Here is a 12,183-nt window from a genome sequence, read left to right on the forward strand (position 1 = left end):
ACTTCCTTCCAACTTCTAATATTGTGTCAATACATCCCAAATGCAAAACCAATAGAGAGCCCGGGAAATTGGGTTTTCAGGCTTCTAGCCTTATTGTATAGGGGAGAGCATGAAAGGGCTGATGTAGGGTAGGTTTCAACAGATAATAGCTGGCATATACCTCTTCTACTACCAGTCTTTATCTACCATTCTTTATTTTTCTTTATAAAACCATTGATGACTACTTGTTCATTGACTATCCACCTCTACCCTACCTCTATTAAGAACAGGGATTTGTCTTTCTTGTTTGCTGCTATATCCTGAGCAGTCAGAACAGCGCCTAGCATCAGTATGGTATAGTATACTAAATAGGGAGGGGTGGTGGAAATGGTTTGCCCCAGTGGAGAAGAATATTTTACCACTGACATTGTTTAGAATTGCCAGTGTATGGTGATAATAAAAAGCAGAACGACTTGTAGTTAGTTTTATTATTATTTTCTAATTTGCCACAGATAATGCATCCTCTTATGCGAGGGTAAAGAATTAATTAACAAAACCTTTTTCCATCTCTAAGGACAAATTTGACCTTGGGTTAACTTTCTAGCTCTGTTCTCCTGGAAATTTGATACAGATGAAATGTCAGCTTGTTACCAGGCAGCAATTCTTATGGCAAAAATGGTCTCTGATTGGTAACATGCATATGGACTAGAAGGAACTATAAATGAATTATAAATCCCTAGTGGAAAGTAACATCTTTGGGCTTTTGTGAACGTGATGACACTTGTATCTGGACATTTCCCTTGTAGGGACCCTGGTAGCTGCCTAAGACTGTTATAAGAAATACTGATTCCCATGCAGGATATGCTTCTATGTTGGTGGCTCCCATACTCTTTTAGTATAATTCTTGTTCCATTGTACCTGAATGTCACTTGAAAAAAGAGAATAGCTCTTGGATGGCTGTGTAGATGATTAAGAGGACTAGTTTCACCAAAGATGAAAGTCTGGTGCAGCCTTGCTGGACAGAGTTTCCTGTTCAAAATCCTTTTAAATAAACTGGTTCATGATACAGTGTATTCGCATCTTATATAAGTCTGATATTTAGTTAAGATAATCCCTGATGGGCATTCCAGCATGTAATAGATGCTTAATGAATATTTATTGAACGAGGCTGGAAGTGTATGCCATGATTACATAATTACATTGGCTGTTCTGTATTAGTTATAGTTCATAACTGTACCTCTTCAATTTTGAAATAATTCCCTTATCCAGAACAAACACATGTACTCGTAAAATACTGGGCAGGTTTTAAAGACAGACATCTTGTATGGCATTCTTTGGGTTGCCTCAGGCCACTATTCCACTTACCTATATACCACACTGGATTAAAAAGTGGACATATATGAAGCCACACATATCAGGGGAAGTTAGTACTTAAGAGGAGTGTGTACTGTGATTAAATTATAGACTTGCCACATTAATAGACAAGTATAATTTCTTTTGGCCTATCTGAAAATTAATATTTTTTCCCATTATTTCTATCAAAGACCTCAAGCCTTTAGAAGAGATACTATACTTTATTCATCTTTTACCCCCAGTTTCCAGTCTAGTGCCTGGTATAGAGGCAGTCAATAAACATATGTTGAAATAAATTATACAATCACAGAGAGTCACAAGAATGGCTAACCTTGGATGGAAATAGGGAAGGAATGTTAAGCTATATGGAACCAGAGATTTATAGAATTTACATACATTAGTCCCTTGGAAAACCACAGTAAGTACAGCAGGCCAGAGAAAGTAGGGGAATGGAGTCATATAGTACCTATCAAAGCCTCTCCAAAGATAATCAAGCCTATGGAGGCAGGGAGCTGGGACTACAAATTCTTCCTTAGATTCCATGATGTAAGTATCATCTCTATTCTTACCCCATCACTTTTCTTTATCACTAGTAAATAGTTTTAATATAGAATGTGTGATAGTACTTTTTTTTAAAGTACTACCAATGTATTCTGGGGGATAATTGAGAATGCTGTCCAGCCCTACAAAAACATTAGGAGGAATACAAGAAATATAGCTTAAACAAAGTTGCCTAATAACTAGTTACTTATGAATTTGCTCATTATCTTTAGCTTTCCCAACCCCCCTGAACTCACTGAGATACACAAAGCATATACATAAATCACAAATAAGAATAGTTCAGGGGCGCCTGGGTGGCGCAATCGGTTAAGCGTCCGACTTCGGCCAGGTCACGATCTCGCGGTCCGTGAGTTCGAGCCCCGCGTCAGGCTCTGGGCTGATGGCTCAGAGCCTGGAGCCTGCTTCCGATTCTGTGTCTCCCTCTCTCTCTGCCCCTCCCCCGTTCATGCTCTGTCTCTCTCTGTCCCAAAAATAAATAAAACGTTGAAAAAAAAAATTAAAAAAAAAAACCAAAAAAAACCAAATAAGAATAGTTCATTAAATATGCCAGTTTAACAGAAATTTCTTTCTGATGCTAAACATAGTGTCCGTTAGTCCTAGGGATATTAAAAACATTACTATGTAGACCACTAGAAAAGAATGTTTGTTTTGGGGGGTGCCTTGGTGGCTCAGTCAGTTAAGCGTCTGACTCTTGATTTTGGCTCAGGTCATGAACTCATGGTTCATGAGACTGAGCCTGCATTTGGTTTCATGCTGACAGCGTGGAGCCTGCTTGGGATTCTCTCTCTCCCTCTCTTTGCCCCTCCGTCACTCTCTCTCTCTCTCTCTCTCTCTCTCTCAAAATATAAATAAACTTAAAAAAAAAAAGAATGTTTGTTTTGGGTCAATCAATCATTTTAGGGAATGACCAGTGCAGCTATACAGGGTGTAGAATATGGATTCATCTCTCCATTAGCAAAACAAATATTCTATTCCTTTCTTTTGCTCTTTCCAAAAGAGCTATAAGGGTAATGGAAAGACCTTTGAAAAATATTCGTTTTTAAGACTTTAAGATATTAAAAACAATGGTACAAATAAATGGCTTATTTTCAGAACAAAATTAGGAGATTAAAAGAGAGAAAAAGGAAATCCTGTTAATCTTTTTAAAAATAATAAGGTGTAAAGTCGAAATAAATCTCTGTAGTTTTTGATTCTGCTCTTAGGCTTTGAATTACCAGCACACCCATTTTTCAATATTCCCAGTTTCATTAGATCCTCCAACTGAATTTTTGTATAACCTAAGCAAAACATGGAAGAGGCAATTTTTCAAGAGTTCTCAGAGAAAGACTGACTAAATTCCCCATCCTGAATCAGGGCTGAAATGACACTTGACATATTCTGAGAAGAAGGCCACTAGAGAAGCTATCTTTAGAAAAAAAGAAAGAAAGGTTATCAAATCTTTCCTGGTGATTAAGAATCACATGGAACTTCCAGCAAGAAGGGCTAACCACTGTGTTCCAATTCACTGATTATTTCCCACACAGAAATGGCCCATCATCTCGGCAGGTGGGTGGGCACAATGCATTGTCCTAACAGACTGGGCACTAAATGTGCACAGTTGAGTATCTATAGCTAGCAGTCAAAATTCTTTGTTTATATATACTGAATGTGTGGAAAAGCCATTGGTTGTAACATTTCATTCTAATAATGGAAGGGAGCATTTCTCAATATGTAATTTCTACTCCTCCTCTTTCTTCTGTATTTGAATTATTCTGAAGCTAATTTATTTCCCTGTAATGTAGGAATGTGGTAAAATCTATAATCCATAATGTTCTATTTACAACGAAGAGTTCAAAAATACTTCTATCTGAAGGCCCAATTACCCTCTCACCGCCCCCCCCCCTTTTTTTTTTTTTTACCTCATTCCCTGTTGACATGACTGCAACAACTGGAAACTTATTAACTTCAACCTCTGTGACGCCTACAGTTGCCAGAAGACCAATCTCTGAGGGGCCCATATGGGTTCCTTTGGCCAAAACGCATTCCCCTCTTTTAATGTCATGGCCGATGGGTCTGAAAGTCAAAGAAGAACCATAAGCAAGATGACTAAGAATAGTATTTTTTCAACTAACTTTAGTGTCAGAGAAGGAGGACACACTCAAGAGGAGAAAAAAGTCAAGAGATGAGGCAGGAACAGAACAATAAAATAAAAGATTCTAAAAACTCAAGGCTTTTTTAATAAAAAACTTAAATCACGCAATAGAAGAGAGAAATAGGATTTCTATCTATTACTGCTAAACAGTGTTACTTCATATTCGAAAACTGTTTTACAAATTACTTTGTACCACATTACAGCCAAAAATGCCAACTGAAAACTTTCTTTGATGTAAGGTAAGAATTTATATGAAAATATCTAGTGGCATTAATGATAAGAGTCCATATCTTGTTAGCTTTGAGGTGAGGAGAATAACACTAATGAGGTTACCACAGAGATAATTTCTATTCAGACAATTTAGGCTGACCCAGGTCTGTGGCTGTAGAAGTCCATTCAACTTGGCTTCCTGCCAGAGGGATGTGAGAATTGTAGCTTTGTTATGAAGACATTTGAGCAAATTAGTATTGACAGGATCAGGGCAAACATATTCCAAAGTAAGAAAAATAATTTAAAGTATATGCACTATTTATGGTAAGACAGTAATCTCCTCTTTGTATATAAAGAGTAACAGATTATTATTATTGATAGTCAGTAGAGGAGGGACTACCATCTAATTGCATAAAAACTCAGCTCTGGGATTACCTGTGTTGATACCAAATTCTGGATTGTCTAGGGCTACAGTTGGGTGACTGGATTATCTGGAAGTAGGATTAACTGTGGATTAAGTGGGCTCATGACTTTACTTTGTTCACATGTTGTTTTGACTATTTCATTTGCCTTTACCACATTTATGAAAAAGCAGGCAGAGCAGACATGAGATGTAGAATTAAGAAAGTTCATTTTACTACTTGTTAAAATCCCTGAATGCTAATGGCTAATTAACTGAACTGTGGGTTTATAATAGCCATGCTCTCTCAAGTTCATGATCATGTAGAAACAAAAGTGGGCTATGCATTCTATATATTATGAACTTACCTGATATCTTGGCCTGGCCGAGCTTGCACCAGAATTCGTACTTCAAGTTCCTCAGTGCCCTATAATGAGAACAAGTCATGTAATTTCAAACAGAACGATCTAACAGAATTTCTGGTCAACAGAATTTAGCTACTCAGATGCTTTTATCATCAGCTAGGTCCAGGATACATACAAAGATAAAGAAATGGAGAACTATTTGCTAAACATTTGAACATGATAAATGTCTACCACAGGGTCCTAAAAAATTAGGTTTGATGCCAAGATATAAATAAAGGCTTTTTTTTTCATAATATTCATGCTTTTAAAAAATGTATCAATTGTGCTTGCTTTGGCAGCACATATACTAAAAAATGTATCAATTAAAATATTGGATCTTACATTGTAAGCAGCATTCTCAAGGGAGAACAAAAGACATACCTATATGGCTACCCTAATAGATACAGTGAATATGTGTGGAAATAACCTGTTTCTTCTGTTCCCATGAATCATGGGTTCAATACTATGCCAAGTTTTCCAAATATCTGGAGAAATTTCAGTGAAGGGCTTACAGTTTGCCTGGCAGTAGGTTTCTGTAAATTAATGGTGATCATTAATTTTACATTTTGGGGCTGTGAATAATATTGTGATACTGGAATTGTGTCTTGTCATGTGGCAGAGTTTGTGGATATGTATGGTCTGGATTTCAATGCTCTGCTGGCTTCCCTGATGCCAATAAATCTGTTGGACAGTTTTAATAGCAAGCAATGTGATCTGTATGCCAAGAGTTGAATTTTATAAGCCTTTCATGTGGGAAAGTGATTAAAAAGAAAATCCCAGATCAAGAAAAGTGTTTGTCTCTCAGCATGCCCGAATTTTTCTATATGCCCAGCCCAGAAGAATATTATTTATTTTTAGCTCTACCTTTTAAGATATAAAATATCTTAAACTTCTTCAAAAAACAAGATAGTCAATCATTAAAACCTCAGTTGAAACTATTCTTTTATTAGTGGCTGATCCTCTGGTTCTAATAATTGCCACTAGTTTCAGTGAGATGAAGGCCTGCTTAGACCAAAAAAAAAAAAAAAAATCCCAGGGTCCTTTATTGTAGGCAAAAGAGGGGGCACTGACATATATTTAATATTTCCAGCTATCATTTGATGACAAAGAGTTTCCTGAATTACAGGAAACCATAGTTGATGGGTTATTAGGTTCAAATGGTTGGCTTAGTGTAATATTCAAGAATTTCTCTGTTAAATTCTTTTTCATTAAATTCTCCTTCACATTTTATCAGAAGCTAGTCTTGTTTTTTTTTTTTAATGTTTATTTATTTTGAGAGACAGAGAGAGAGAGAGAGAGACAGAGAGAGAACACATAAGCAGGGGAGGGGCAAAGAGGGACAGGGAGAGAGAATCCAAGAATCTGACAGCACAGAGCCTGATGTGGGGCTCAGTCTCACCAACCATGAGACCATGACCTGAGCTGATACGAAGAGTTGGACACTTAACCAACTGAGCCATCCAGGTACCCCAAAGCTAATCTTGATGAGCAAATTTCTCAGCTATAAGGTATGTCAACAGTTAGTATCTCTGCTCTTCTATCTTGAGGTAGTTTCTTTCCTTGTTTGCATGTGAAATTTCTTGGATCAAATGTGGTTCAAATTCTGTTATAATCATGGTAATGATCCTAAAAACATTTCCTGTAACAAAAGCTTTTCAAATCTAAGGCAATTTCTATTTACTGGAGATCTATACACTACAATGTAAGATCCTAACATTACCAAAAAAGCCTGGATTAATCTTATAAACACTGCAGAAAAGGGGCATGATTTATAATGTTGCCATAGGAACAGAGCCGTTAGACCTGGTGATGACGTACATCATCGGATTCCCTGATTAGTTCGGTATCTTCTACTTGTACTACTGCATCAGCACCGCAGGGGATTGGAGCACCTGTTGTAACCCGCATGACTTGTCCTGGCATTACTGTCTGAGTCGGCTGGAAATACAAACATGTAAGAAAGAATGGATTTGCTGTTGCAAAGCAAAAGTCTGCAGGAGATGTAATATTTTTAGAAACAAATCATAAAAAGAAAATCTTATACTCTTACTCATTTTGATCCCATGTAACAAAAACTACCCACAAACAGGTACGTTTACACCCAACAGGATTTAACTTGATTTAAGGTAGTGACCATTAGATGTCTTTCTTGACGTCCTGTTTTCCTTTTGAAGAACTGCCACTTACATTTGCCAGTATTGTGTCTAACGTAAGTAATGTGAATTTTCTTAATACTTGTACGTAAGTGATTTGAGTGTCTATAAGAAAAAAAAAATGCCATGTGATGTGATTTTATGAAAGACAATTATGAAAAACTAGCATGTTGGTCATTTACTGAAGTTCTGATATTTAAGAAATAATATTTAGTTATTAACTAAACTTTTTGATTTAATAAAGGCAAGCCAGAAAAATCATTTCAATTATTTCTCTTGAAAATAGTTCTAAACCATATTAGTTCACCTTTTAATAGTAAAAGTCTAGGAAATGTAATTAAATAATTCAAAAATGGTTTCACTGTCTGTAATGATTTGGGTTAAACATTATATCCAAGATTTTCATTGTTTGAACTATCATATAGAAGGTACAAGAGATTGATTGCAGAACTTGCCCTGCAAACTTCTCTCAGCATAGAGAAAAGCATATTTTTATAAGATCCATTTGATAGGTTTGATTTGGCCCCAGAAGAGTCACTTGTCATAAGCCATGACTTAGGTCACAGTTGGGAAAAGGAATGCTTCAAATTTCCCCTAAAAGAAAATTCTGACATGATGTTAACTTCTCAATAAGAAAGAGATTTTTCTAAAGATATCTGCTTCATAAACACTTAAAATCTTAGGTCACAACAATGTGAATATTCTGAACACTACTGAACTGTACACTTAAAAGTGGTTACAATGGTACATTTTATTTATACATATTTCTAACACGTTTCTATACATATTTTCTACCACATTAAAAAAAAATTAGGGAATGGTTAAGGGAAAATATCCCTCTACTGGATGTACAAAGTAAAACCAGAAATTTACTTATTAGAACAGTCTTATAAATCTTTCAAGAATATTATTGCTGCAAACAATACCACCAATAGCTAAAATTATCAAACCTTTCAATCTATGCAAAGTACAGTGTTAAGTGCATTATTACCTTCTAGAATATAAATCCTACAAAGACAGGAATTTATTTTTTGTTTGCCTCTCTGATTACATCATCCTTCTTGATCTTGTGCAATGGCCCAGAAGGCTGACCTCTATGGACTATTTCAACCAGGTTCTCATCACTCTCGCTTCTGGTTAGGTTCAGCCAATAGGAGTGGACAACAAGAGATTAGAGGGTAGGAGAAAGAGAAAAGTAGGGTTTTTATTCCCCTTGCTCTTTCCCTGCTGGGCTGCAGTTTGGTGATGGCTATATTGTCTTTACTATTGACGGCTACAGCTTCTAGTGGGTGGCCCTATCCCGTAGCCATCAATCTCCCTTGATCCAGGCACCACTCTTTCTCTTTGCCTCTTCAGACTTAGAGGTGGTTGGTAATGGAGTGTCACTGTTGTAGCACCCAGGTGCTTAACATTCCTTTGTTTCCTTTAACTTCTATTTCTTGGGTATAGTCCCATTAATCACCCATTTTACACAAATATTTACTGCTCTATCATACCAAACCCTAGAAAGTGTCTAGCACAAAGTTGGTTATGAATAAATATTTCTAGAATGAATGAATGAACTCCGTATGATCTCAGTAGCTGACAACTACATGAAGTATTCTATCCTTCTTGGCTTGTAACTCCAGTGTTCTCTGTGCTTTTCTCCCATATTCAATATTATTTCCCATATTCAATAAATTCAATATTATTTATTGTCTGGGACATCTCTTAATCTACTACATATGACCATTTTGCAGTGCAATGATTTTTGATTAAAAGCATTAAAGTTTTGATATGACATATACTAATGCTAAAACTATCTTAAAAGCCTGGGGAACAAAGATATTTAATACAGGCCTAACCAGGTCTTCCTTTTGCTGAAATTGCCTTTTTGGTGAAGGTAGAAAGTGAATCCTAAAGTGAGTTTCAGGGCAGTTGCTTCTTAGGCTGTAATGTGTTAGCATGAATCCCTGCCTTAATTTATTCAGGCTCAATGTACCATATTCTGTAAATTTACTTTAAGTTTTATTGTGATTGTACCTGTAATTTTCTCTACTTCTTGGCTTAAACCAAGAAGCCACCTATTAAGAGGTGTTTTTGGGTGGTTATTAAATAAAAAATTTGGCTCCTCTCTAAGATTAGTGAAGACTTCCTACCAGCTCACTGATATGAGATCCAATGTAAAAGATATTATTGGGTATATAAATATTTTTATATAACCACCTAGAGTAGACATACAAAACTCAATTGAATGTAATTGGTTGAAAACTCCAGGAATATGTGAAGTACTTCCTTTAGATTGTTAAGATTAACAATTCTTTAAGAGTAACTTGCTCTTTATTTGTATTGGTATGTCTTATGTTTTATATAAAGTAAAAATGTTAAAACCCCAATTTTTCCTTAATGGAGGTATTGAGTTTTTTGAGATTTGCCCAATGACAGCACTTCATAATCACGTAATATTTTCTTTGAAAGTGTCTAATGCTAATCAGTAGGACCAAAACAAACTATAATTTTGATTTAAGGTCAAGTATTTTGGTACACCAAGAAAGAATTTTGTAAATCACCGTCTCTTTGTATGCAATGCCACCCAATTCTCAAGTGTACGTACTTTCAAAAAGTGAGTAATTTGGCTCTTATAAGATCTCTGAGATTGCTACAAAGTTTGTATAACACCTTAGTTATAGATAAAGGACATCACAGGTAATTTGAAGAAAAACCCCACTTTCTCATAGTTTTCATCCTTTTTTCCATCAACCTTACAAGAAGTTAGCAACTTTTAAGTCTCATGACTTTTCGTGTATTCCTAGTTCTCTAGTACCAGTTGGAAGTCTTAACTAGTAAATAAAGTTTAAGATGTCCGCAAGACCCTTATTAATCTGTTACCTATGTATTTATTACCTATGTATTTATACTAGGCTGTGACTACCACAAACTATTTGTAGTTCCCTAAGCACTCCATGCAATTTTTAAAAATACCTCTGTGTCTTGATTTATACTATTCTCTTGGCCTGGAATGTCCTTTTCTCATTTCCGTTTTTGAAAAACTTTCTTAGGTCCAGCTCCAATGTTATTTTCTTAATCCTCCTAGGATGAAATGCTCAACCTCTCTATTATGCTCCACAGTACATGACTGATAGCATTAGTTTAGCACTTAACATATTATATTGTATTTAATTTATATTCTGTCTCCTCCCTGGATGTAAACTCCTTAAGAGTAGCAATCATATCTTAATCTACCTCATATACCTAGAACCTAACACAGTGCTTGGTATACATAGTAGGTATGTTTGATAAATGTTGAATAGACTCAATTGAAGATCAGAGACCTAGAATAATTGGTACTTTGTGCCTTTGTTATAAAAGTGGATGCTTTAGACACCCAACACTGAATAAAATATGTATCGAAGTCAAATTCTGAGGTCACAATAACAGTCATTTATAAAAAAGGGATCCAGGCCTAGCTGTTCTTTTTGCCAGGAAAACAGTCATGGGGACTGAAACCAGCCTGTGTACAGCTTCTAATCACTATAGTGCCAGGCTTGGCTTCAGAGATCTATACACATTTCTCCTCAATGCTTGAATGTAGGGATGAGGAGGCTAGGGTCATCACCACTGGTACCATCCTTCTCCTATATATTTCCTCAATTTCTCCCTATTTTCAGTACATATGGGAGCACATAATAGGCAAAGGAAGAAAAGGCATGAAACATAGCTTTTGTCCAAACTGCCATATTCACTCATTCATTCATTCATCCATTCATTTCCTCCTTTATTTTTATATAGTCCTTATAACTGCTTGGTAGTAGTAGAGGAAAAAAGTACATTGGTCTTCTTCTGGTTCTATTTAATAAGGTAGGAACTCTTTTAACCAACCTCAGAAACTCACTAGATTAACATATGCTCTCTATTTCCTCTTAAACATAATGATGCTTACAGCACTATTTAAGTTTGAGGCTGTTCGACTCTTGTATAATTGTAAACTACTGCTTTACAGTTCAAATGAGTTTCTTCCCATACCTGTTTGTGCCAGTTTGTGGCAGTAGTTGCTACTGAAATATGTAGTTTAATGAAATATTATGCAAATCAATGATATATGAGTGTGAAAAGAGTTTTTTTCCTATAAAAATTAAGTTAAACCTCTGTTAAAACTCAATTAAAAATTTTTGCTTAAAAACAACTGTCAGATTAGGTGTGGGTGAAGTAGCTTTTAAAAATTGTAAAAATATAATAAAAATCTAAAAGGATTCTATACTTAGATAACTTGCAAATGTCCTTGAATTTTTTTCCATTTTAAAGATCAAAATTGGAAATCACATAGAGTACTTTGGGGTGTGATTTATGTAAGAAAGACCAGAGACAAATTCAAATAGCAGATACTTATTAAAAGAAAAGTCTTGGCTTTCCATCAAATTATTGACAAGTAAATGTTCATTTATTTCAGTTAAATTTATGTTTATTTAAAAATATACAATCATTTTCCACTTATTTCCAATTAAATGGTCAATTACTGGTCTCAGAAGCATTAAATAGAGGACTTCTATTGTAATTCATTATGACCCATTAGTGCTTCCTTTTCTTAAAAGACATACACGTATACCTGTGCACTGGCTAGCTCCCTAATGAGAAAAACGAATTTAAATGATTAGGTAGAGAGGTTAAATAATTTGCTGCTTCTAATTTTCCTTGTTGGTAACACAAGTTGGAGAAAAGTCTAAGAAGATCACCTAGAAACTGTAGTTCTATTCACAACATTAATGTTTACACAGGAAGAATTATCCAATCACAGGACTGGAAAATGTGGGGCATGTCGGTGAAACATACCAACAATATATATTATTAGACACAGAGTAATAGACGCAGATTCTTTCAGTTAAAAAATAATTCTTTTGTCTCTTTCTCATGGGAACCATCCTTTAACTTCTTTGATACCCTGTCTACTCCACATCTAAGATTTCCATTACAATGATGGTAGCTTAAAATTCGATGCTAAAAGTCCATGAAACTGAA

At 35.5% G+C, this 12,183-nt stretch overlaps 1 protein-coding gene across 8 annotated transcripts in view; it reads right to left on the reverse strand.

Annotated features, from left to right (window-relative positions):
• Positions 1-12,183, reverse strand: part of GPHN (gephyrin) — a 622,612-nt gene that overhangs the window by 69,990 nt on the left and 540,439 nt on the right. For all 8 annotated transcript variants that reach the window (XM_047079492.1, XM_047079490.1, XM_047079491.1 and 5 more), the window contains 3 exons: positions 6,857-6,976; positions 5,003-5,061; positions 3,792-3,945 (listed from right to left, as the gene is read on the reverse strand). In XM_047079492.1, the coding sequence (XP_046935448.1) occupies positions 3,792-3,945; positions 5,003-5,061; positions 6,857-6,976 (333 nt within the window). The remainder of the gene's footprint in view (positions 1-3,791; positions 3,946-5,002; positions 5,062-6,856; positions 6,977-12,183) is intronic.

This window comes from Lynx rufus, unplaced genomic scaffold, assembly GCF_022079265.1.
Source record: "Lynx rufus isolate CCGP_SWC_20201006 ecotype Redwood Valley unplaced genomic scaffold, mLynRuf1.p SCAF_17, whole genome shotgun sequence".
Classification (NCBI taxonomy): Eukaryota; Metazoa; Chordata; class Mammalia; order Carnivora; family Felidae; genus Lynx; species Lynx rufus.